Source organism: Myxine glutinosa, chromosome 5 (genome assembly GCF_964187855.1).
Source record: "Myxine glutinosa chromosome 5, kmMyxGlut1.1, whole genome shotgun sequence".
In the NCBI taxonomy this organism is placed as follows: Eukaryota; Metazoa; Chordata; class Myxini; order Myxiniformes; family Myxinidae; genus Myxine; species Myxine glutinosa.
This window is the reverse complement of record NC_136265.1, coordinates 162,347,518-162,374,179: the sequence shown is the minus strand read 5'-3', so window position 1 is coordinate 162,374,179 and position 26,662 is coordinate 162,347,518. Positions and strand designations below refer to the sequence as shown.

The following is a 26,662-nucleotide window of genomic DNA, read 5'->3' as shown; positions in this document are numbered from 1 at the left end:
TGGCTGCATTGGATATCTCAAAAAGTTATAGACAGATTCGGACAAAACTTGGTAGACATTCTTCACCATTAAGAGATAGGGTCAAAAAGTTATATAGCACGATATTTCAAAACGTTGGGACGGGTTATGACATAACTTGATGGATGAGTTGGTTAGGTGATCAGAACAAGCTGATTAGATGTTGGTTAAGGTACGGATGCAGATCTGGCCTATCAGTGTGCTACAAAACGTGAACTGTTCAGCCTGGTGGAGGTATGCGCTCTACCGAGTGCCGTTCTAGTTTGTGCTGTGTACATTGTTTATTTTTGTCTTCTCTTGTTTGTACAGTGTGTTCAATATCAGCACAGAGATGGATGCATTGTCAGCCTTCCAATCTCTTTCCAAACAACTGCAACCGTTCCTTCAGACTGGAGGAAGAGCACGCAGTCGTGAGGTTCTCCAATTGATCTTGGACACAATAAGGGACCATCCGGACTGGACCTCAGCCCATGTAGCCGTCACCAACGGGCTGACTGAGTGCTTTCGACACAACGCTCTGCTCAGGTAGGCGTGCTTGAGTTAACGGGTTGTTTCCATCGTTGCAGAATTGCACCATTAACCATAGGGTTATTGATCAGCTGCAATTTGGGTGGTTAACCACAAATTTGGTTTTCTTTAAATAACAAGAGTGAATTTCCCAGCTTGCTCCTCTGAGGCTTGCATGTCACTCTACCTTTGTAGTGATGTGAATACCCAAGTTGGGAGTGATGGCTTGACTCCTCTACTGCTAGCATGCCAAACTGGAGACTTGGCCACTGTGCGCGAACTCTTGGGTTGTGGTGCCAAGGCTGAAGTGGGAGCCGCCAACGGCGAGACAGTGTTTCACTATGCTGTGTGTAGTGGCAACCTGCCTCTGCTACAGGTACACAACACAGCAACCTCACCAGTAGCCTCTGTCTGGATGTCACGCACTCTCTGGCTGTCACGCGCTCTCTGCCTGTCACGCGCTCTCTGCCTGTCACGCGCTCTCTGCCTGTCACGCACTCTCTGCCTGTCACGCACTCTCTGCCCGTCACGCACTCTCTGCCTGTCAGGCACTCTCTGTCTGTGTCACACGCTCTCTGTCTGTCTGTGTCACACGCTCTCTATCTGTCTGTGTCACACGCTCTCTGTCTGTCTGTGTCACACGCTCTCTATCTGTCTGTGTCACACGCTCTCTGTCTGTCTGTGTCACACACTCTGTCTGCGTCACACGCTCTCTGTCTGTCTGTGTCGCATGCTCTCTGTCTGTGTCGCACGCTCTCTGTCTGTGTCGCACGCTCTCTGTCTGTCTGTGTCGCACGCTCTCTGTCTGTCTGTGTCGCACGCTCTCTGTCTGTCTGTGTCGCACGCTCTCTGTCTGTCTGTGTCGCACGCTCTCTGTCTGTCTGTGTCACACGCTCTCTGTCTGTCTGTGTCGCACGCTCTCTGTCGGTCTGTGTCGCACGCTCTCTGTCTGTCTGTGTCGCACGCTCTCTGTCTGTCTGTGTCGCACGCTCTCTGTCTGTCTGTCGCACCCTCTCTGTCTGTCTGTGTCGCACGCTCTCTGTCTGTCTGTGTCGCACGCTCTCTGTCTGTCTGTGTCGCACGCTCTCTGTCTGTCTGTGTCGCACGCTCTCTGTCTGTCTGTGTCGCACGCTCTCTGTCTGTCTGTGTCGCACGCTCTCTGTCTGTCTGTGTCGCACGCTCTCTGTCTGCCTGTGTCACACGCTCTCTGTCTGTCTGTGTCGTGCGCTCTCTGTCTGTCTGTGTCGTGCGCTCTCTGTCTGTCTGTGTCGCGCGCTCTCTGTCTGTCTGTGTCACGCGCTCTCTGTCTGTCTGTGTCGCGCGCTCTCTGTCTGTCTGTGTCACGCGCTCTCTGTCTGTCTGTGTCACGCGCTCTCTGTCTGTCTGTGTCACGCGCTCTCTGTCTGTCTGTGTCACGCGCTCTCTGTCTGTCTGTGTCACGCGCTCTCTGTCTGTGTCACGCGCTCTCTGTCTGTCTGTGTCACGCGCGCTCTCTGTCTGTCTGTGTCACGCTCTCTCTGTCTGTCTGTGTTACGCGCTTTCTGTCTGTCTGTGTCACACGCTCTCTGTCTGTCTGTGTCACGCGCTCTCTGTCTGTCTGTGTCACGCGCCCTCCGTCTGTCTGTGTCACGCACTCTCTGTCTGTCTGTCTGTGTCACGCACCCTATGTCTGTCTGTGTCACGCACCCTCTGTCTGCATTTGGGACATCAGGAAGACAAAGAAAGTTATTTTCGTCTTGCAATGATGCCATAAAGGCAGAAACATGTTAAATACTACATTTTTCAAATGGCTGCTTTAATACTGTTCCTTGGGGTTGTTAATTCTTTGGAGAGATCTCTTTTTCTGATCCTTTAACATTTACCACCCCCATATTGTGTGTGAGCAGGTTCTTATGGGGATTGGAAGAGGAGTGGGACTTGATGTGGTGTCAGTGGCCGGGGAGACCGCTCTCCATGTGGCATGCCGTCTGGGACGGGAGGACGTGGCTAGGGAACTCATCTTGCTGGGTGCACGAAGGGATATCTGCAGCTCATTGGGCTGGCCCATACACATTTCCCTCAAAAACAACCAGCTGGGGTGAATGAGCTGTTGGGTGATGGAAAGGGGGGAGGTTAGGAGATAAAGAAAAGGGAAATTGAGGAATGTTTCATGAAAGACATTTGTTTGAAACATAAACAAACAGATACCACAAATTGATGGCTGGTTATGCTGTGGGAAAATATGTGGTACCTGAAGTGATGCCATACTGTATGTGAAAGGATAGTTTAGTGATAGAGGCCACACTAAACTTGTGAAATTGGATTGATTTATTTTCTGTAATTGAATGTGGTTTGGAAGGAGAAATGGGGTGTGCTCATGGTCCGCAGGTGTATGCGAGTGCTGCTGGAGGAGCCGGGAGGTTTGTGTTTGGACGGACCTGCAGATAATACCAACAATTGGCTGCATTGTCAGCTTCAGGCTAAAGACCCCAAATACAGCGGGACCCCTTTGCATTGGGTCAAAACTGTGGAGGTGAGTGATGCATACTCCGCGGCTCTACCCCAGTTCCATCATGATTAGGACATAAGCAGACAATGGACAAATCTGTCCAGTACATGTATAGGTTTTTTTTGTTTTTTTTAATAGAATCGAGGCACATGCAAGAGCAAGTTAGAATTGACAGTGGAACAAACATCGAGGGAATGAAACAATAGGACGGGAGGAGAGGAGGAAACACTGAAACTAGCAATGAAGATGGTTGGGTTAGGGAAGATTATTGGGGATAATAAAGATCATGTGTTAGAATTGTGGATGAGAAGAGATGGTGGCGCATTGCTTGCTTGGAGTCGTAGAAGGCAAAGCGAGACAGAACAGTCTCTGGAAGGTGGTTCTGTAGACAGGAGAAGTTGACAGACCCTGTCCTTCGGCCTCATCACCGGAGATTCCAATAATTTTGAGAGCTTTAGATTCCACCAAATTCAAGAGAGGCATGCGATTCTGTGGTGCCAGCCCATAGCAGAGACCAGTACTCCATTGAGCGATGGACAAAGGCCTTGTAGACAAAGTAGCTCTGATTTTCCAAGGAAATAATTAGTTTAATGGAGGATACCTCATCTGTGGCTGTCTTTGAAGGCCAGGTTTGCTACGAGGTTGTCCTTGGAAAGGTCATGGCTGATGGTGAGGTTTAGAAATTCAAGAGACTTGAACCTCTTATAATGGATGACCAAGGAATAAATAGGTGGGTTAATTTGACTATCGTTCTGGAGCAACAGGGTGAGACGGTGAGATTTTCCAGGGTTAAAGGATGTGTTCCATTTATCAGACCAGTGTCTAATCATTTCCACATCAGCTGAGAGAAAGAGATGGAGCTGCTGTCTGCCTAGCAGATGGATGGAGTACCGTACAACACAATGTGGCGTTATCTGCAAAAGGGAAAAGAGGAACCACCTTTAGAGGTTATTTTGTGGGGGTTGGCCTTTTTTGGGCACCGTGGTCCCCTTTGTTTGAAGCAATTTTTTATGGCCGGATGCCCTTCCTGCCACCAACCCTGTTAGTCGCCTCTTGCAACACACAGGGAATTGGTACTCAATTTGTAAGCTGGTACTCAAGCTGAATTGGTACAGCAAGCTGGTACTCAATTTGCCGACCTCGGAAGGATGACAGGCTGAGTCAACCCCCATGGCGTTAATTTAGCGATCAACCGGGATTCGAACCCAGGATCCTAGGATCCCAAGTTGGCACCCTAACCGCTAAGCCAACACCAGGCATTGCAAAAAGGAAAAGAGGATTTTTCAGAATAGATAGGTCATTTATGTAGACCCTGGATATTGAGGAATATTGAGGTTGGGATATTGAGGAATAAGCATTCCAGTTTGGGGGTTGCTTTGGACTTTTGGTTCATGGTTGCTCTGCATGCTCCTTCCACCTGAATCTAAATTAAGTTTTCCTAACTTGATCCGTCATGTTTTTCTGTTCTATTTTCGTCCCTGTGTGCTGTTTGTACTTTCATCGAAAATTTTCTGTGATATATTGTACCTTGTTGTCGATATTGTTTAGTTCATTTTTTGTGTAGCCTAGGCCTCTATGGGACTGACTGTACCTCTTTGGGACTGACTCAATCTGTGAACTTTCTGACCCAGATTTCTCCCAATGGAGAATCCTCCCTTCTGGGCTTGGCGATGACAAACTTCCCCTCAAATGTCTCCTGCTCTTCTTCTGCTCCAATTGGTTCATCTGATTTATTTGCTTGAGAGTCAACATCTCTCTGGCTTGTCAAAGCCTCAGTGTTAGTTCAAAGCCAAAGTCAAAATTCCCAGAGAGCTGCCTCTTGCCGGCAAGTCTGGCAGTTCATTCAGGCAGATTGGCAGGCAGATTAAACTGTAAGCAGCCACCTTTTTTCAGTGCTGGTCTCCCATATCTATGGCCCCTGATATTAACTCCACAACTTGCCTTCTCTTCCTGGAAGGATGGAGGGGGAGCATACACCAGAGGCAGACTTGACAAGGTGCCACCATGACTTGGAGGAAAAAGACTTGTTGAAGAGTTCAGCCTTGAACGATGTGAGATGGTGTTCTGGCTTGCCTCTGGATGTATACGCACTTGTTGCGTGCCTTACGAAATGAACTCGAGCTACCTTTCCATGCTAAGAAAGCAAGCTGCTTGACTGTAACCGCCTCCCCACAGGAGTCAGTGTACTCGAGTCTCGCTGATGGATAGGAAAGCCGCATACCGGTTGGGATAAATCGATGCATGGGAATAAACCGGTGCATTTGAACCGAGATCCCTGCTTCACAAGCCCGCTGGTCAGATGGAAGCACTAAACAGACTGACCCAGGTTTTATTTTTTTTATTTTCAAATTATCAGTTTTGAGTGTGACTTGTTTTTGGGGTTTTTTATGCCTTGATCGACAGTCACAGATACACACAGTCACAGACAGAATCAGACAGTCCTTCATTCCTTGTTTGAAATGTTTTGAGGTATTCACATAACCCACTGTTATCCTTTTAAGAACTACTGCCTGTCCAAGATTGACCGTTTTTCCATATTTTGATGGATTCCAGGCAGTGCGATATCTGACAGAACGACCATCGGAGGTGGAGGCACGAAGCCGCAGTGGAGATACCCCTCTACATGTAATGGTCATGCGAGGCCGCATTTCTTGTGCCCTGGCACTCCTTGCCGCTGGCGCAGAGGCGAATGCAGCAGGCCACCATGGGGATACACCACTGCACATCGCCATGCGGGTTTGATCACCATATAGATACACCGCTGCACAAGGACACGCAATAGCATGGGGGTACACCACTGCACATTGCCATATAATCGAGTTGTCAGGTGATGCACTGCTGTGGCCTTAGGATATCATGGCGGTCTTTCATCTTAAATATTTATTAACATCTCACGCATTAAGCTAAAAGCATGGTTAAGTAATTGGTTCCATGTCTCTGTCTACAGACGACAGACCATGATCAACGAACTATTTAATTTCAATCGAATGTTATATTTTGAACTCCATAACATGAATCGGAACATGAACCTGCAGTTTAGCAGTACTTTGGCTCTAGATTTGGCAAATTGTACGGAATCCCGTCCCGAGCGTACAGAGGCGTAAGGTAGTTTTTTTTAGTCTGGCAGTAAAACAAAATTTAAAATCATTCCAAGCAGGAAACTTACTGTTTTGAAGGACATAAAGGACACAGATAACAGACATGAAGAACTGATGTAACATGGTAAATAAGGTGGTGTGAAAGATGGTGCATTAACAGCGGTAAACTTCCGAAAAAATGTTGTTGTTTTTTCTACGACATTTAAAACCTTTATTTTATTTAAATTTAATTATATATTTGAACACTGAAGAACACAAATCACCTTCTTGCCACTTCCAAAAACCTCCAGTTTAGCAGTAATCGGACAAAATATTCTGCCATTTTACGCCATCTCAGCCAATCAAATTTGGCGCTTTCAGCGTTGGGGAATATCGAGATTCAGACAAAATCGCGGCTCGTGGGTCATATGGGTCATGCTTGGAAATGCAAAGCAAGGGATTAAGACCCTTCCCATGTCCATTATCTCAAGACTGCATGGATTAAGGTGTTCAATGAACTTCTTCTTCTTCTTCTTCTTTTTTAATGCCTCTGCCCCCGAAGGTGGCCGGAGGCATTATGTTTTCGGGTTGTCCATCCGTCCGTATGTACGTCCGTCCGGGCTAAACCTAATTTTTCTCAGACTAAACTTTCAGGGTAGGAGCAACACCCAGGCGGAATGTTTTTATGATAATTGTGACGTCATAGGTGACGTGGTATGGCAGACATATTGGATTGAAGGAAAATATTAAATAATTATATCTGAACCCGCTTAGCCTATCGATGCGAAATTTTACAAACGTCATCTAACACCATTGTTGCAAATAGTTTGAAAATGATGACGTTGTATGTCACGTGGTTAGGCAGCCATATTAGCTTGAAAGCCGATTTTTTTTTTTTTATTCCTTCTCCGAAACTGCTTCACCGATCGATGTGAAGCCTGCCATGGCTCGTAAAAATGTGATACTTGAAAACAGCTGAAGGGATTTCAATCAAACTGCTTTATTTTTAGGACGGTGAACGAGGGCATCTACCCATTGTCACGAGCAGGGACTACACGGAGGCATATTGGCAACACAGTCGCATTGCTCTAGTTTTTTTTAAATCTTTCTGATCTTGTTGTGGTTTCTCCTTCCTTCCTGTCAGCTTGATAACCTTTCACTGATAAAAGCTCTGATGGTGTTTGGAGCGGAGATCGACCAACCAAACGAGATCGGAGAAACACCTGGCCTATTAGCTGCTCGTTGCAGCACAGGTACTTGTTGGCAGTCAGAGACATTGGAGTTGGCCTTGTAACAGAAGTTGACTGCTGGGTGGGGATAAAGATGGTAAAAAAAATTGAGATTATGAGGCTTGTTAAAAGTCAATTTCATGGTAAAAGTGAATTAGGTGATTGTGATCGGATTCTGCAATTTCCATTCGATAAGTCTAAGTTCTTCTACATTCATACAAGTCTCGTCGAAGAGTTTGTATATGTATTACATGCAGGACAAAAACATTAGGAGACATCGATACATATTCAAATCGATTTCAAGGACTTTACGACAATTGCCAAATCCACAGAGTACGGGATTTAAAGTTAGGATCACAGCCACGAGAGCCAAGTGCTCAGATGGGAAAGTCAGACAGGCCAATGCAATACTTTTGGATTTGATGCCATTGATGAACTCCAATTCTGTCAAAAACTCATTCCAATTTTGGTGTTTGCATCAAAAAGCAGGCTGTCCTATATTAAGGATGCGAAAGCCAGTTAGATGTTGCACTTCTTATCGCTTGTTAATGAAATACCCGACAGAATATTTTGCAATAATAACCCTTTGAGCTGCTGACATGGCAATACAGACCATGATAACTGGCCAACTGTGAAATATGAATCAAAATTATTTCTTTTCTTGTATTCTGTCTGAATTAGAGTTAAAATATGCAGAAGGTTGGGTAGGCAATGGAAGGGAAAGACTAACGCTTTGTGTAAATGGCAGTCTCAAAACGGGAACTTAACATTCCATATACCTTGCAACCTTAATCCCTGCATCCCATCCTCAAAGGAGCCAACCGTGAGATCCTGATTTCATTCCTTCACTGCGCGGGGATCTCTCGCTGCCTACCGACCGGCATAGTTACCCTTTCATCTCAATCCCCTCCCATACGACCAACCCCTCCTGTCAAAGCCTCACCTGGAATAGGTACCTTTCATTACCATCCAGGCTGCCAGCCATTTCCACCTTCTTCCTCCAACTGCCATTTTCCAACCTACTTTCTTCATTTCCCTTTTCTGCATACTTCCATTTTGATGGGAAAAAAAAAATGAAAATCAATCTCATTATTCTTTCGGGGATTTCCCTCTTGGTTTGGTTCTCTACCTGTGTTTCTCCTTCCCAGCCCCTGACACTGAAAACTTTGTGTTCCCAACTTTTTCCAACCCTTACCATCTGTTTTCATTTCCTGACTGTCTGTTTTCTGTCCCGATTTCTTTATTTAGCTACACTGTGTGATTGAATTCCTTTTTCCTTCAACCACCAACACCCGCTTCCTCGTTTAGGTTTTGAGGATTTTATCGCGGTCTCTGCTGTTGTTGGCTCTCTCAGCAGAGGTTTCGACACTGTGGACAGTGCACCTAAACCTCGGTGATTTGTTATTCTCACTCTTGCTTTGAATATTCCCCGACCCCACCACCCCTTCTCGCTCCCCCCCCATCCCCCTCCCCATGATCCCCAAACCAACTCAGTCACTCCCCAATCCCCCTCCCCCCCTTCCCACCCCATTGTTTTGTATACTTTTCGATAAAGCTGCACTGAGCTGAAAGTTTTCAGTGAACATTGTGTATGGTACTTTACCTCATGCTCCCTGTGGTATCAAGGATGCTTAGGGGGGGTAATTGAAGGAATAGTAGGTTTAAAGTAAAATGTTTGGTGCGACTACATTAATTAAGATCAAGTATAGAAAGATAATTGCATGGTTTATCTCAAAGTTGGAGTCATTGACTGAAGAACACTTGCGAAATTGAGTTAGTTGCTGTATTCCGGCCTTTAAATCTAGTCTGCCGAGTTCCATTGGTGAAACGGATTACTTACCCCAGGGTTGTGCCCCTGATTACCGACCTCCCCCCTCCTCTTTTTCCTCTCCTCATTCTCTTCTTCCCTCGCCTTCTTTTCCTCCCTCCTCCTCCCCATCTTATCCCTCTTCCCTCCCCCCCTCTTGCCCCTTCGCCTCCCTCTCATCTTCATCCTCTTCCCTCTCCTCCCTCTCCTCCCTCTCCTCCCTCTCCTCCCTCTCCTCCCTCTCCTCCCTCTCCTCCTCATCTGGGTGCTCGGGTTATTGGAGGTGCTTGTACGTCGGTGTACATTTAATTTAATTTACAGGATGATATAATTTTATGTGATTTTAACCCGGGATCCCAACGTTACAAGCCAAGTGTGTTGCCATGTGACCCCCTAGCTCACGATGCAGGGTACCCAGGTTCAAAACCCATATACCGTACGTGTTTTTCCATTTTCTACCAATATGCTTGTTATTCATGTAAAAGTGCATTGACATTCACTGTATCTTTGTCCTGCATGCGATGTATGTTCAAGCTGTGTTAATTAATACAGAAAAGCAATTTCAATGTATCTGTACTCAGATGGGAAAAGTCAGGGCTGCCGAGAGGGGAGGTGGGGGGAGGGGGGGGGGGGGAGGGTGACCACCCCGGGGCCCAGACCTCATAGGGGCCCACAATTATTCCTTCAATTTTACTTGTTTCATATAAAGATTGTTTGTGACTATAAAACATGGTGTACAGCTTTATTTTGTGTCTCCCTCCAGATCACTCAGAACGATTCCCTGGCATGCCATTGCCATGGGGAGTAACAACCTCCCTCAGAAAATAAACTGCTGTGCTTACAATTTACATTATGATAATCGCAGTGATGACGTAATGACGTAAATGAACACAGGAATGTTGGCCAAACCCCATCCGGATGAAATGGCTTATAAACGAATCCGCATCTATACTATAAGAGGTGTGTGTGTGTGTGTGTGTGTGTGTGTGTGTGTGTGTGTGTGTGTGTGTGTGTGTGTGTGTGTGTGTGTGTGTGTGTGTGTGTGTGTCTGTCTGTCTGTCTGTCTGTCTGTCTGTCTGTCTGTCTGTCTGTCGCGTCGCGTCGCCATTTTTCTCAGAGATGACTGAACGGATCTTCGTCAAATTTTCAGAAATTCATCAGTGAGTGCCAGGGAGTGTTTTAGGCAATACAATCGACAATTTTGAAAAATTAAAAAAATCCTTAATGGGTGTAAGTAGGGGAGTGTTTCAGGCACCTGCAAAAAAAAAAGAGAAAAAAAAACCAAATTGATTTTTTTTTAAATGCCGACTATTAGAATATTACCGGGCAACGCCGGGTACTCCTACTAGTGCAGGAATGAATGAATAACAGCCCAATTTCCCTTAACCATGGCATGTGTTTGTTCCGCCGAAAATATGGAAACCTCCTTAGCTATCAGTTGATTTAAAAAATGTTTTGAAGGGGGCCCGAATAAAAGGGGCCCGGCAATTGGTATTGCCCTGGGGCCCATTCTGGCTCTCGGTGGCCCTGGGAAAAGTGCTCGGGCCAACTCAAATGACAAAGTAAACGGTCAGATTAAATAAATAAATAAACTTTAGGTGTTTTGTGGGTTTTGGTTACTGTTGTAAGTACTGGTAATGGGGGTTTTTTGTTTGTTTGTTTTTTCAATAACAATATACTCATCACCCAAATCAATATGCATTGATCGTGCAGAACTGAACAGTCAATTTTTGTAATGCGTCACTATGTTGCCTTTGTATGTTATACCGTTGCAGTGGTGCTCGAGTACTCTGTCTTGATGGTGGAGGTATGCGTGGTCTGGTACTGATTCAGCTACTTTTAGCTGTGGAGAAAGCAGCTGGTTGTCCCGCAAAAGACCTTTTTGATTGGATTGCGGGTACCAGTACAGGAGCCATCCTTGCACTGGGCATTGCCCGCGGTGAGCTGGAGCGGTTGCTATGTGTATTTGTCTTTTTTGGGGATCTTCATGCGTGTAAATGCTCCACAAGCATTTCCTTAATATTTCCTTTCAATTGCGCTCTTAAATGTCCAATGTCTCATTGACTGTTCTCTCCTTTAACCCAGAAAAATCTCTCGTCTACCTCCGCGCACTCTATTTTCGAATGAAGGATTTGGTATTTCAGGGGAGCCGTCCTTATGACTCAGCCCCTCTGGATCGTTTTCTTCGTGAAGAATTTGGAGAAAACACCCATATGACAGACATACAAACACCCAGGTGGGAGACTATATTCCATGTTAACGAAGAGAAAAAGTCCATCTGCCTTTCCCTCTTTCTGTTTCCTATCTCACAGGTGTAGTCATTGAATTAAGAATATTTGCGAAATTGAGTGAGTTGCTGTATTTCGGCCTTTAAATCTAGTCTTCTGAGTTCTGATGGCGAAACAGGTAGCCCGTATGTTAGTTAGCGCCCGTACAGTGCATTCAGAAAGTATTCAGACCCCTTCACTTTTTCACATTTTGTTATGTTGCAGTCTTATGCTGTAATCGTTTAAATTCATTTTTTCCCTCATCAATCTACACTCAATACCCCATAATGACAAAGAGAAAACAGGATTTTAGAAAGTTTTGCAAATTTATTAAAAAGAAAAAACTGAAATATCACATTGACATAAGTATTCATACCCTTTGCTGTGACACTTGAAATTTAGCTCAGGTGCCTCCCATTTCTCTTGATCATCTTTGAGATGTTTCTACACCTTGATTGGAGTCCACCTGTGGTAAATTCAATTATTGATTGGATATGATTTGGAAAGGCACACACCTGTCTATATAAGCTATCACAGCTGACAATGCATATCAGAGCAAAAACCAAGCCATGAGGTCGAAGGAACTTCCTGCAGAGCTCAGAGACAGGATTGATAGGACCCAATACATCTCCATAGGATTGTACTGTAGCCAATACTTGAAAGAGGATTTAATTTTCAATTTTATAGACCAGTCCACACCAGAGAGGGAACATCCACGGACACCTGTTTTGGCCTTGCTGGCCCTTGTTAGTGTGGAGCAGAGTCATGAAAGGATGCCCAGTCTGCAGTTGGCTTTTGGGGATCTTTCTTGTATCGTTAGCCCAGATATCACTTGTTTATAAGTACAATGTGCTGCCGAAGAATTATCCACATATGGCACACCTTTTTAATATTCACAGATACCTAGTGTCACCCGTATGTTGAATATGGTTTGTTGGGGTTCGTTCACACATGGCCTACACGTTTATTTGTTTTTAACGAATACTATAACTTGATGAACTGCCTTTTGGCTCATTCTTCCTTTGTTCAATCCAAGGGTGCTTTTGACTGGGGTTCTCGCTGATCGTCACCCTGCAGAACTCCATCTTTTTCGTAACTACGATCCTCCCAACACAGGGCATGAACCTCATTACTGCCCTCTGACTCCATTTAAGCCAGTCACACAACCCTCAGGTAATGCCATCCTTCTCATTGTTCTTTCCTGAAATTGCTACAGCATGATGCCATACCCTGAAAAGCTCTCCCACTATTCCACACCCTGAAACAGCCTCCCATTTTCCAACATCCTGAAACCACTTTCCATTTCTGCTCTCCCATTCCCCAAGACCAGCTCATATGGATGGCTGCTCGCTCTTCTGGTGCAGCCCCAACTTATTTTCGACAGATGGGCCGCTTCTTGGATGGTGGCCTTTTGGCCAATAACCCCACTCTCGACGCTCTGACGGAGATCCACGAGGTCAACAAAGCATTGAGGGTAGAAGGTAAAATGGACTTGGTTGTACCTCCAGCCATTGTGCTGTCTCTGGGAACGGGCAAGCCTCCACAAGAGAAGGTGTGCGGCGTGGATGTGTATCGGCCAACTGGTCCGATAGATGTTGTACGTACGGTCTTTGGAGCCCGAGAGCTAGGCCGCATGCTTGTCGACTGCGTAAGTTTTTTTATTTATTTTTTTCTTCCTCTTCCTCTCCTTCCTAACACATTTATTAGTTAACTCGCAGAAGCCCATGGTGAAAAATACCACAGTATAAAAAAGGAAGCCTTTATTCTTGCGCTGGTTGAAAGAGCTAAAAAAATGGAGGTTATATATTTCATAACAGCAAAGAAAAAGAAAATGCAGGGATGATTAAAGCCACACACCTTGAGGATTGAAGTGGTCTGCCACCTATACACCACCTTGGTTCAATTTTTACGGCGTAGCCCATCGGGCAAAGCCGTCTAGAACAGTGTTTGTCCGTCCGTATGTATGTAATACCCTCAAACGTATACCAATCAGAGCTGAGGATCTGGTCACATGACAGGGTGATGTGATTATGTCTGATGTCATTACGGCGGTGCGGCGGCTGACTTGCCACACACCGCCATTTAAGTTCCAATTTCGTTCAGGCCGAACATATCCTCGAAACTTTCATATATCACAATCACCATGCTCTACCGTAACGTTTTTCATTCAGTGTGAAACACAAACAAACCGATTGTTAAAATGACTATCAAATATCGAAAGCATCGGCGTTATGTCTCTTCCAACAAAACGGTACGTATAGGCCTTATGACTCATCTTTGGACCGCTTCGGACAAATTAAGCCCAGGTTTCTTAATACAGTAGTGTATCGTTTCAGTCGTATAGTTTTCGTAATAATAATAATAATATAGTAAATATAACCATAATACTCATCTTGCTCGCGAGATCTCGGAGACTGTGGGAGGGATTTTCGAAGCTCCACACGGTCTCCACGTTTTTCGAAGTTAAGTCTGTTCACAATTGTATTTTGTCGAAACTGTATTTATCTTTCGGTGTGTGAAGTTATTGTGTGCAACTTTGGTTGTTTCTCGGTGTTTATCTTTCATAAATTGATCGTCTGTTTGCCGTGTCGTGTCTTGAGGCCTTGTACAGTGTGCACTGTACAACCTTGAGGCTTTGTTTTTCTCTCAGCGGTCCGTCGTTTGTGATCCAATAACTTTCGTTCTCTGTATTCCCAGGCTTTTCACCCATAGCCTACTTCCTTGTGTAAATCTCAACTCAAAAAAAAACAAACAAACAAAAAAAAAAAAAACATTTCCTTCTCTGTTCTCATTCGTTTATTCATTCTTATTCGTTCGTTCGTTCTTCGACCATGTGTTTCTCCCCCATTTCCCCAGATAGTTTTCACTCATTAACCTTCAATGTTTACACTTTCCCCTCAAGTTATGTATTCCGTCATATTTTATAACACCTTTTTCTTCTTCTTCTTTAAAAGGCTGCTTTCGACTTGCTCACCAAATCAATTCATCCCAAAAAAAATATCCATCTCCTATAGTGCCTTTTTTCTACATTCCCTAAACTCTCCTGCACTCCATCCTCCATCCAGCGTCCTTAAACGTATTTTTAACTCGAAGGTCACAAGAAACTCATTTTGCAATAAATGTTCGTTTCCCATAAATCGTACACTTTCAAAAATCCAATCTCACCCCTCCCCTCCAAATCTTCCCCATAACCCCTCCCCTCCAAATCTTCCCCATCACCCCTCCCCTCCAAATCTTCCCCATCACCCATCCCTTTCAAATCTCCCCCCTTGCCCCCTCCCTCCTAAACTACCCCCTCACCCCTCCCCTCCTAGACTCCTGCCTCACCCCTCCCCTCCAAATCTCCCCCATATCCCATCCCTTTCAAATCCCTCCCCTTGTCCCTTCCCTCCCAAACTCCCCCCTCACCCCTCCCCTTCAAATCTCCCCACCCTCATTGCTTCTCAATTTCCCCCCTCTCACTCCCCCTCCTCAAAGCGTCCTCCCCACTTCTTCCCCCTTCAAACTCTCACCTCCATCTCCCCCAACCTTCTGCCTCGCTCTTCCCCCTCCTCAAATAACACCTCATTGTGGCTCACCCAATCACCATCAAACCTTTTGTCCGCCCCATCCTTCCCTTTCTCCGAGCTATTCTGAAATCTCTGACACACCTTCAACAGCTCTCCCTATCTCTTCCACCTCTTCCACATCTTACCCTACCCCTCCTCCCCCCTGTTCTGTATCTGATGCTCCCCCTTCCTCTTCATTAACGGTATGGACCTCAAACATCCGGGGCCTTCGTTCAAACTTAACTGATCTCTCCATACAGGTTGCTTCTGTCAAACCAGACGTGATCTGCTTAACAGAAACTTTCCTCCTTTATGATGTCTCTGATTCCATAGTATCTCTCCCGGGCTACTCCCTCCTCCGGTATGATAGACCTGAGCCTCGTCCTGGAGGCGGGGTTGCTATCTTTATCAAAAACTCTCTTCCTCACTCGCCCTGCACTGCACTCTCTCCACCTCACCCCCAGGAATACCTCTGGCTACGGCTTCCCCTTCGCTCCCACCTCTTGTTCATATGTGTGTTGTACCGTCCACCAAACAGTGATGACTCCATCTACATCTCGCTGTCTGATGATATGGACCAACTTCTATCTACTCATCCCAACTCTCTCTTCCTCATATGTGGTGATTTCAATTGTCACCATGCCAGTTGGCTGGGTGTGGGTACCTCTCTCACCAGCCATGGCTCTTCAGCAAAGGACTTCTGCGACTCACTGGGACTGACACAATCTGTCAATTTCCCGACCCGGATCTCAGTCAACGGAACATCTTCTCTTCTGGACTTGGTTATGACTAACTTCCCTGAAAATGTCTGCTGCTCTTCTTCTGCTCCGATCGGATCATCTGATCATGTCCTTGTTAAAGTGGACATCTCTCTGACCATCCTCAGGGAGCCTGCTCAGCGTCGACGAGTCTGGCATTTCACTCAGGCCAACTGGCACGGTCTTCAAGCAGCCATCAATCATCTGGACTGGTCTCCCATCTCTACCACCTCTGACATCAACTCATCCTGGGAATTCTTCCAAAGTAAATTGCTCTCTCTCATGCACAGATTTATCCCATCTCGTCTTCAGTTGTCATACCCTTCCTCCCGTCCATGGTACATGGAATCTTGTGGTGAGGCTGTTGCCCAGAAACAACTTGCCTTCGTCTCCTGGAAAGCAAATACAACGGAAGGAAATCTCATTTCCTTTCACAAAGCCTGAAACAAGTGTGTGTCCACCCTCAGGAGAGCCAGGAAACAATATCTCTCCGTTCTCAAGACCGAACTCTCTTATCTGTCTCCCTCTTCCAAATCCTGGTGGCGTCTGGTCAAATCCGTTTCTGGTGTTTGTTCCCCCTCCATCCCCTCCCTTACCTCAAACGGCTACACAGCTGACTCCGCACGTGAAAAAGCTGAATGCCTCAACTCTGTGTTTGCCTCTAAATCTTGTGTCCCAAACCCATCCTTCTCTGTACCCACCATACCCAGTCGTACCCTGCTGCTCCTGGACTCCGTGTCCTTTCCTCCTGACAAGGTGGAAAAGTTTCTGTCAACCCTCGACTCTGATTCTGCAACTGGACCCGACGGCATCAGCCCACGGGTCCTAAAATCCTGCTCTGCTGCTCTATCTCACCCTCTCTCTGTTCTCTTCACCCTCTCTTTTGCTCAAGGTCAACTGCCATCTGCTTGGAAATCAGCCAACATCACCGCTTTGCACAAAAAAGGTGCAAAAACAGATCCTAGCAACTACAGACCAATCAGCCTTCTCCCAATTATCAGCAAAGTCATGGAATCCATCATTGCTTCGGATATGAAATCTTTCCTCTTCTCCAATGGCTTGATCTCTGATCATCAATTTGGTTTCAGACCAGGTCACTCTACTCTGGACATGCTGCTTCTGCTGTCTCAACAATGGATGGAGGTCCTCAATGCCAAACAGGAAATTAGAGCTGTCTCCCTCGACATATCACGTGCCTTCGACACGGTCTGGCACCCCGCTCTGCTCACCAAACTCTCCTCCTTTGGTATCCATGGAAATCTCCACGCATGGCTGGCGGACTTCCTCTCTAGTCGTCGTCAACGTGTGGCCCTGAATGGGTTTCTCTCATCTCCTCTTCCTGTTCAGGCTGGAGTTCCCCAAGGCAGTGTTCTGGGCCCCGTGCTTTTTCTGGTCTTCATCAATGATCTCTCTGACTCTCTCGAAAATCCTCTCTATCTCTTTGCTGATGACTCCACTCTCTGCCGCTCCATTCCTCTTCCCTCAGATCGGCAGTCTGCTGCCTCCTCACTCTCTGAAGACCTGGACAAAATCACAGACTGGTCAAACAAGTGGAACATGTCTTTCAATCCTGACAAATCTCACACTCTTACTATGTCTCTCCGAAAAGATCGACTGGCCAACCCTCCCATCTACTTTCTCAACAATCCTCTCCAAGAAGTTCTGTCGCTCAAGATTTTGGGTCTCACTATCTGCCATGATCTTTCTTGGGAAAACCACATTTCCAAGCTGGCCTCCAAAGCCAGTCGCCGACTGGGCATCCTCCGTCGTGCGAAGTCCTTCCTCGGCACACCTGAGCTCCTCACCACATACAAGGCTTTCATCCGCAGCTCAATGGAATACTGTTCTCCCCTATGGGCCGGTGCTCCTGCCTCACACCTAGCTCGGCTTCACGCTGTTGAAACCAAAGCTTTCAGAATTATTGGAATCTCCCGCGATGAAGCTATCTCTGAGGGCCTTTCACTCACTCACCGCAGGCAGGTAGGTGGTCTTTCTGTCTTCTACCGACTCCTCTCCGGCCTTGCACCCCCAGCTCTCTCTGTGCTCTGTCCCCCAAATATTCCTACAGGTCGCACAAGATCTGCCAGCAACCCTCTGATGGTTAAACTGCCGAAATCTCGGCTCTCTGCTCACCTTCACTCTTTCATTCCTCTTTTCTCCCGCCTCTGGAACAAACTCCCTCACTCCCTTCAATCCCACTCCTCCCTCCAGGTCTTTAAAACAGCTGTTCACCACCATCTCTTATCTTCCCCCATCCAAAACCTTGATCTTTTCTACCCCCGCAAATTCACCCCAGATCCACCTTGTTTGAAATTCCAACTTCTTTCCTGGAAGTCCTGGCAGTGTCCATATGTTTTATACCTCTCCCACCGCCCCCTTCCCATGCCCCCCCCCCAAAGCCCTCGCCCTCTCTCAGATCTCTCGATGTCTCCATGTCTCTCGGTCCCTGCTCTCAAATGTTGTGTTTGTGTCCTTCCCCCTCTCTCCCCATCTTGTCTACCGCTCCCGATGTTATATGTTTTATGTGTCGGTTTGTCTTTCTGTGTGATTAATGTTCGCTCTTTCACGAGCCTCGATCTTGTATACAAAAAAAATAAAAAAAATAAAAAAAACTTTAATCCCAATGTCGTGAATGGAAGGTTAATGGATTGAAGCAGTTCATGAATCGATGATCTCAGCGTTGTTCGGCACTAATATTAATAACCGAGGAAGTAAGGAATTCGCCTCGGTTTTTTAATAGTAATATCATTTTCAAAATAATGATAACATAACGTTAATATTATAGTAAATCTAATCGTAGCACTAATCCCTTCGTAGTGACTGCAAACTTACTGGAAGTTAAAACATATCATCTTCTACATATTAAAGTAGCGGCAGTTTTGTGTCCGTTACGTCATTACATCTACTAGCAACGGTACCCGCCCTACGGGCGGGGCTTCAATTGGGAAGCCCAAATGAAAAGGCAAAATATCAGAAATTGAAGGCTTTTTATATTTTAAACGATTCATATAAACATCCGTTGAATCATATCACACTTAAATCATCAAAATCTAAACAGTACATGGTGCCCATTTTGAAAAAACATTGAATTCTGCAAAACGGAAGCGGCCGCTGCACGTCTTTCTGAGTCGCACGTTTATGTGTGAAGAGTGCGCGCCGAATCTGTAACACGGAAACGGCCGCTACACCTGTTTCTCAGTCGCTTGGCACACGCTGCCATGTTACTTCAGAGCCGCACGTTTATATAGGAAGAGTTCATCAGGAGTCGATCTACTCTCTCCTGGTACGTAGAATAAACAGTATTTGTAGAATTTCAACAAAAGCCACATCACTGTTCATATCGGTAAATATTATTCCAACGTGTTTGGAAAAATTGGAAAACTTGGAGAAATTGGAAAAACAATGTAGCCTATTTTACTCCCAGGGGTCCCAGGAATACCCACCCAAAATATCGTTGCGATCAGTTGAGCCGTTTTTGCGGTACCTTTGAATGGACGGACATTTGGTGAATTATAGTAAGACTAGCACCGGTACCCACCCTACGGGCAGGGCTTCAATTGGGAGGCCCAAATGAAAAGGCAAAATATCAGAAATTGAAGGCTTTTTTATTTTAAACGATTCATATAAACATCCGTTGAATCATATCACACGCAAGTCATCAAAATCTAAACAGTACATGGTGCCCATTTTGAAAAAAAATTGAATTCTGCAAAACGGAAGCGGCCGCTACACGTCTTTCTCAGTCGCATGTTTATGTGTGAAGAGTGCGCGCCAAATCTGTAACACGGCAGCGGCCGCTACACCTGTTTCTCAGTCGCTTTGCACACCCTGCCATGTTCCTTCGGAGCCGCACGTTTATATAGGAAGAGTTCGTCAGGAGTCGATCGACTCTCTCCTGGTATGTAGAATAAACAGTATTTGTAGCATTTCAACAAAAGCCACATCACTGTTCATATCGGTAAATATTATTCCATCGTGTTTGGAAAAACTGGAAAATTGGAAAACTTGGAAAAATTGGAAAAACAATATAGCCTATTTTACTCCAGGGGGTCGTAGGATTACCCACCCAAAATATCGTTGCGATCGGTTCACCCGTTTTTGCGGTACCTTCGAACGGACAGATAGACAGACAGACAGACGGACATTTGGTGAATTATAGTAAGATGATGTCATTATGACGGCTGACTCCACCAACCAACATTTTAATTTACAAGTAGGCCTACACCCGCTCACTACGGGAGTGGCAGGAAGGGTCATTCATCTTTGGGGTATATAGATATTAGTCGATCTATGGTCGGGTCTCAAAACATTGGGTGTGTGTTCATTTACCAAGATTCTTGTGGAGAGATCGCGAATTGGTTTAAGCATTCGAGCAAGCACTCCATTCAAAACCGTTAAACGGCTGGCTTGGCAAGCGCTAGCTAGCTGCTTGGTAAATGAGCACAACCCCAACCCTTGTGGGGTATATAGATTACAGTAGATCTTCGCTCAGTTCTATAAGTAGAACTTACCTCACAGATGTCGGGATTCCTCCAAATTTATTTGTTTAATGTTTTAAGCAGCAGTAGCGACTGTTTGAAAAGCTAATCATATGTGTTTGTGGTTTATAATATTTTACAAGCCCGGCTACGCTGTTATACTTTCGCTGTTAGACTTTCGGTCTTGTTTTTGTCTGATTGGAAATATAATTTTCCTGTAGATTTGGATTAATTTGAAGCAGCATTAATTTCAATTTGAAGAATGGATTGATTTGATTAATTTAAAAAAAAAATTGGAATTGATTTGATTAATTGGAATTTGCTTTTAAAAAATGTTCTTGCAGTGGAGCGTTTCCATGTTTCAGGGTGGGTCAGACAGATGGCATGAGACTAATATATAATAATAATAATAGTATACATAGATTACTTACACCGCAGACATAGGCCGAGCGTGCGAGTATTGAGACAATGCCATCTTTGTGTTTGTCTGTTGGTAGAATAACTGGACAACGAGGGCAGCTAGAATTGTCAACTTTGTCACATTGTTGTGAATGTCTCAAAGGAGTACAACTTTAAGCTCACAAGGAAAAATATAAAATTAAAATCAGCACTGTAATTTACTCACACCGCGGCCACACGGCATATTAGGTCAACACCCTCTGGCGCCAAGAGAGAACTACGGTATGAGTCAGCATCTCAGTCGAGTGCATTCTAGTTTACCATTTGCATCAAGTTGAAAGTTGTAGTGTTTTTGATACTCGTAGGAGAGCTATAAATCAGGGAGAAACAAGTGCGACATGCGACTGCCAAATGAACCCAGTCGATTTAGGGAGAAGACGTCATGGATGTGGGCAACGGGACGTAAGCCACATTTTTAAACGTTGGAGTGAGCAGGAGATATCAGTAGACATGGTAAGCTGTCCATCCCAATAATTCTCAATTTGGCACGATTGATTTCAAATTTTCTCCGAGTAATTTGTTGCTCATTCATTTTAAAATGGTGACTGTTGGACAGCAGTGTATAACAGCAGTGTAAAACGGTTTTAATATTATTTATGCACAGTGTATGACAGGGCACTCTGTACGTCATGCCGACGTACTCTGCATGCCACCTAAATTGTGCCGAGTGTGCTGTGCTCTGCTGCCAAACCATGATACATTTTACCATACTGTCATACAGTGCACGGAATCGGAGGCAAGGATGGTTGACCGAGCTCGAGCGTGGTGCGAAATGATTTCTGTTGACTATCACAGGTAAGAAGGAATGGAAGACACTGGGGATGATGGGTGTTTGTAAAATAAAAAAGTAAAAATAAAAAGCTTGAATCACCTGAACTGGCTTTAGACACCAGAAGGCACTTTGTGACACCTTTGACGGTTAGTGCCGCTTGTGCAGAGAAGTTGCTCTTCCGGGCTACCTGTTGAGAGAAAGGCTGCTGGTGCAGTCAGTTCCATTAACCAGTTGAGAAATGTGTCTTTAGAAGGATTCCAAATCTTGTCTGCCCCCCACCAGGTTGTCCCCACAACTGACGGCAGATGTGATGTTAGACGAAGTGCAAGATGCAATGCTTATAGACATGCTGTGGGACACGCAGATGTACATCTACAAACAGAAGGACAACATAAAACGTATTGCCGAGTCTCTGCTACGATATGCTCCACCATGAGGCTGCGACACACGGTTTGATGCATTCAATGTGTCCGTATAATCCAATTTTGGGATCATCTCTTATCATGATTATTTTCTTTAACGTTATAAGCTTCTGAAAGAGTATGACACATGTCTTTTCATATCTGGTGGATGTGTAGAAAATAACAGCACTGTGCCGGGATAAGCAAATTAACGATTACTTGGAAGAAATATGATTTATTATTTATTTTTATTCCACAAAATGTTTTTCTGATGTTGGAAACATCTCTTGGATTAAAAAAAAAACAAGGAACAATTATTTTGTGCAATTAAAAACCTGATTTTTAAAATTGCATTCTTAGACTACGTTGGATTTCATTGTAATATTTTAAGATTTTGTTGGGTTTTGACATGTTAACACCACTGCACTTGATTCTGCATTATGTCAGTGTGTTTATTTATCTTTGAGCAATAATTGGTGATTAAAGTTTCACCAAGTTTGTTTGCTTGTCTGTTGCTGGATTCCCCTTCCTTTCGTTTGGAGGCATTAATCCCGCAGTTGGGTTATTTTGTTTAAATGGCACTCCTCTCATCTCACATTTCAGTTTAGAACCTCAATGAATCGGACGACTTTCCCATGTAATCGTTATGTATGGCGTAGAACAGTTAAAGTCCATGTTCTGCTTATTTATCGAGAATGCGATATTTGTATCGGGGTGACTTCATCTAGTCCACACGCTGGAGATTACATCCGAAACGTGTCTGATTCGAGATCAAGTGTTTTGTGAATATAGTTTTTAACCAGGTAGGGGAACATTTTGGTTTTGTTTATTTCACACGGCCGAAGGCTCCCGGAAGAGCTGTCACAGACATGCGCACATAGACATTAGACAATGCAGGACTTTACTTTTAATGAGACGAGTACAACCGTTGACCTTGTGTGAAGTAAGTTCCGGAAGCACTCTGGGTGCTGGCTTCGCCATCGTGCGACGTTGCTTTTTACTCTGTAGTCAGAACAAATTTTGAGGAGCGATCCCTCCCTGCCATGGGGGACACCATCCCACAAAGTTATTCTATGCTCTATCCTCTAAATGATGAGCCTCGAGGATGCAGCACGTACCATTAAAAAAAAAAAAATTTTGGTACGACTTGGACAGTGTCAGAATCGAACTGCCAACATCATCGGAACCTCGTACGGTTCATCATCGAAGCCTTCCACAATTAATCGACTAAACCTCACACGGTTCGTCAATTAAATATCGGACAGGCCATCATCATTAAATGACCTTTCCATTCAACATATGTGTTCATTTCATCACAGATTGCTAATTGAGGGGGAAAAGGATTAGAGATGACAGAAGAGAGTGGGTGAGAAGGGAAAGGATGGTGGAGGAGAGGAAGGGTATGTATGAAACACGACACTGCTTTGGCGGAACCGATGCTCTGTATGGAGTGAATAATTGAAAATGAATAAATGCAATGATACATTACATGTTTCTGAGGATGTAATATCCTAGATCACTGCGTTTCCTTCTGCAAACCAAAACACAAAAGTAGCTGATCCAGTGGTACGTCCACCTCCCTCGCTGTGAAATATACATCAATATTACATCATCCTAAGAATGACGCAACCACAATGCGCATCGTAATTACACTGATGTACCTATGGGAAACAAGGCACACATTGTCTCCCCGCAATGGGCCTCTGAAAGCCATAAAAACCACCTTTAGAGGCCATTTTTCCCCGCAAGCAGGGGTTGGCCTTTTTCGGGAACCGTGGTTGTTGTTGTTTTTTTTCGGTCCCCTTTTTGAAGCAATGTTTTACGGCCGGATGCCCTTCCTGACGCCAACCCTTTTTGCCGCCTTTAACGACAAACAGGGAATTACCAGTGAACTGGTCCTCAATTAGCCGACCTCGGAAGGATGACAGGCTGAGTCAACCCCCCTGGCGTTAATTCAGCGATCGACCGGGATTCGAACCCAGGATCCTAGGATCCTAAGCTGACACCCTAGCCACTAGCCCAACACCAGGGCCTCTGAAAGCCATGGTACTACATATTTGCTTTGAGCACATCACAACACTTCTCATGAAAGACAATGGCAGGTGGACAATCTGAAATAACCTGTACATTATAGGGATGACCTGTACATGGAAACAGCATGAGAGTAGAATATAACATGTAACTCATAAGCACTTCTTGGATTGATGTATTTTCTGTTAACCCGGTACAATGTTACCGGCTTATTTCTTTCTGAGGGCAGGTAAGATAAACCAGAGGTATGCACATTCACCTCTGAGCTGTCTTGCCTGGATTGAAATCTCGGCCCAGCTATAAACTGTCATCCTGGTGTTGTAGATCAATTGGCCAGGATTGGATAATTATTCTTAGCCGGGATGGTACAGAAGGTAGTGCTGTCAGTTCTGTGTTCAACTTCTGACCCGACTATAAACTGCTAGTTTTGTTGTTGTCTCAAAGAGTACCCCGTCTTACAAAATGGATGTAAAACCGGGTGTCCCGTCTGTATCAGGTGGTGCATTTGTTGGTGGACATTGAAGTCGCCAACAAATTACTGCACTCTTCAAGGAGTACCCTGTGTTGGAGTGGCAACCTGTCCAGGATTGTAACCCCAAGGCAATGAAACTGATTTGTCAAACTTGCGTGTGCCTATTCAGGTCATTTTAAGGGCACCGGACAGGACCAGGTTGGACTTTGTTTGTGCTGAGGATGTCTGGCCGAGCTACCATCACCGTGAATCTCGAGAGAGTCGGCTGCTGCAGAGGACATGGCCTGGCCCAAGATAGGGTTCGTACCAAGCGTCATGGGTGCTTGTGACCTAGTTACTGTCTGGTGCTCGTCTTTTTAAGATTTTGACTCTGACGAGCTCCATACAAAGACACTCCGCAGGTGCAATGCGTTGACCAATTTGTGCGCTACATCCGCCAATTCTGGGTCCAGCTCTCCACCGGCCTCGCGGAAAGCACCTGCCCGTCGTTCGGCTTCGTGGTGTGCGGTTATGGCAGCCGCACGGTCTCCGTTGCGATGGAGGAGCATGGCGAGGTTGAGCGCAAAGGCCGGATTTCCAGAGTCCAGCTTCATGGCCCTCTCGTAGGCCCGGCAGGCATTGCCAACGTCATCTAGTTGTGCCAGTGCTATGGCCAGGAGGCCATACGTTGCGGAGTGCTGTGGACGCAAGGAGCGGGCCGCCCATGCAAAATTGTAAGCCGAAGCAGGTTGCCGAAGAGAGAGGTGAACCAAAGCCAGGTTATAGAGCGGCTGGGGATCGAAGGGTGACAGGTAATGGGCACGCTTTAAGCAGCTGACAGCCGCCAAAAGTTTCCCTTGACCCGTGAAAGCCATCCCGATGTTGTTCCACATCGGGGCTGATTCTGGGGCAGTGTGAGCCGCGGCTCGGTACTTCGACAGGGCCACCGCATGGTCTCCATGCTTCTGCATGAGGCTCCCTGCTGCCAAAACGGTCCTGTGGTTGGACGGATCGAAAACCAGCGCGTTGCCCAGGTTCTCAAAAGCCCTCTGGTACGAGCCGGCCTGCAGGTAGAGGAGTCCGAGTGTGGTGAGCATCTCGGCATCCTCCGGATGGGAAGCGACTGCACGGCGGTACACCTGAAGAGCACCTTCTGTATCCTCGGCGAGGATGTACAAGCGACCCAGGGCATCGTAGCTGGGGGCTCTGGCCCCACATCGCAGTGCGGAGGCCAGGTGGACTTTAGCCTGCTCGATCTCACCGAGCTGGGCGCAGCAAACCCCCTGGTAGTGATGGACTTCCCAGTCTCCCTGGCACAGTGTGCTCGCCGTGTGGTACGCCTCCTTAGCTGCTGAGTGGCGGCCGAGAAGCAAAAGGGAACGAGCGAACTGTTTAGCGAGCTCGGGGCTGCGGGGAGAGAGCTCGACCCCAGCTCGGAGCGCGTCCAGCGAGCCGGCTGCGTCTCCCTCGGCCCGGAGGAGCAGGGCCTGAACGAGCAGTGTGAACGCACTCAGCCTGGACCCTCGCGATTGCTCGGCAATGAGACACCCGCATTGCCCACGTTCCTCACGCACGTACAGCAGGTGTAAAAGCCAGTTGTGGCGATCGGGGTTCAGCGGTGCCTGGATGGAGCCCGATGACGTCCGCAATGCAGGGGGATCCCGCGGCGCTGGACGGATGATGTCTCGGCCCCCTTCGTCACACTCTCCAAGCCGTTCGAGCCCCGACGCCATGCGGCTCGAAACAAAAGAAAACAAGTTAAAATCTGAGAGAAATGCGTGGAAAATGTGATGATAACTCAAATGCGTACATTCGGCGTTCACGTTGATCGTTAAATAGGCCGATCCTGTCCTGACGCTCTGTTGCTAAGGGTGTTGTTAAGGAAGTTCTTGCCCCAATTCAATCTTTCATTTCAAAGATTAATTGTTTAACCATTTGAAGAAAAAAAAACCTCAAGATATTTTTACAAAAAGTTTCACCAGCCACGAAAGAAGCAATCCAATTTTAAATTGAGCTTCTTGAAAAATAAATCCGATGCTGTTGCTAACTACTCCGTCATGTCGTACATTTCCGTTCAAAGCCATTGCGGCGTTAGATTATCAAGTTATATTTATAACTGTCCAGGCAACGAGTCCGACCAAGGTTTTAGAAATGAAGATTAAAGTTATGTGATAATGACGTCCATTTTCATGATTGTTTTGGGAAAACTCGTAAATTCTGCCCGACAAGCCTGGATGATGTAAATGACCTTCGTAACCAGGTAGAACTATCGTAATATTCGAGATATTAAAGAATTGCCTTGTAAAAAGTGTTGAGTATAATGAAAGAGAAAAAAACAACAAAAGTAATTGCAGCTCACAAACGAAATGAA

At 45.7% G+C, this 26,662-nt stretch overlaps 2 protein-coding genes across 4 annotated transcripts in view; one reads left to right on the top strand and one right to left on the bottom strand.

Annotated features, from left to right (window-relative positions):
- The window catches only part of PLA2G6 (phospholipase A2 group VI), a 56,443-nt gene extending 34,134 nt beyond the window's left edge, over positions 1 to 22,309 (top strand). Inside the window, exons 3-16 of one of the 3 annotated variants that reach the window (XR_013623611.1) lie at positions 328 to 543; positions 721 to 901; positions 2,412 to 2,602; positions 2,893 to 3,037; positions 5,567 to 5,749; positions 7,235 to 7,343; positions 8,134 to 8,271; positions 8,628 to 8,712; positions 10,902 to 11,065; positions 11,212 to 11,362; positions 12,430 to 12,566; positions 12,724 to 13,041; positions 21,358 to 21,431; positions 21,691 to 22,309. Coding sequence is in view for 2 of the 3 variants with exons in the window: in XM_068115764.2 (XP_067971865.2) it covers positions 328 to 543; positions 721 to 901; positions 2,412 to 2,602; positions 2,893 to 3,037; positions 5,567 to 5,749; positions 7,235 to 7,343; positions 8,134 to 8,271; positions 8,628 to 8,712; positions 10,902 to 11,065; positions 11,212 to 11,362; positions 12,430 to 12,566; positions 12,719 to 13,041; positions 21,358 to 21,431; positions 21,691 to 21,844 (2,251 nt within the window). In the remaining variant the exon portion in view is untranslated. Of the gene's footprint in view, positions 1 to 327; positions 544 to 720; positions 902 to 2,411; positions 2,603 to 2,892; positions 3,038 to 5,566; positions 5,750 to 7,234; positions 7,344 to 8,133; positions 8,272 to 8,627; positions 8,713 to 10,901; positions 11,066 to 11,211; positions 11,363 to 12,429; positions 12,567 to 12,718; positions 13,042 to 21,357; positions 21,432 to 21,690 lie in introns of all 3 variants that reach the window. The other 2 variants (XM_068115764.2, XM_078778970.1) reach the window with 2 other exon arrangements.
- Positions 22,310 to 22,619: 310 nt separating this feature from the next.
- BBS4 (Bardet-Biedl syndrome 4) lies at positions 22,620 to 26,168 on the bottom strand. Its single transcript, XM_068115768.2, has one exon. The coding sequence runs from the start codon at positions 26,022 to 26,024 to the stop codon at positions 24,669 to 24,671; it is 1,356 nt and encodes a 451-aa protein (XP_067971869.2). The 5' UTR covers positions 26,025 to 26,168; the 3' UTR covers positions 22,620 to 24,668.
- Between the last annotated feature and the right edge of the window lie 494 nt (positions 26,169 to 26,662).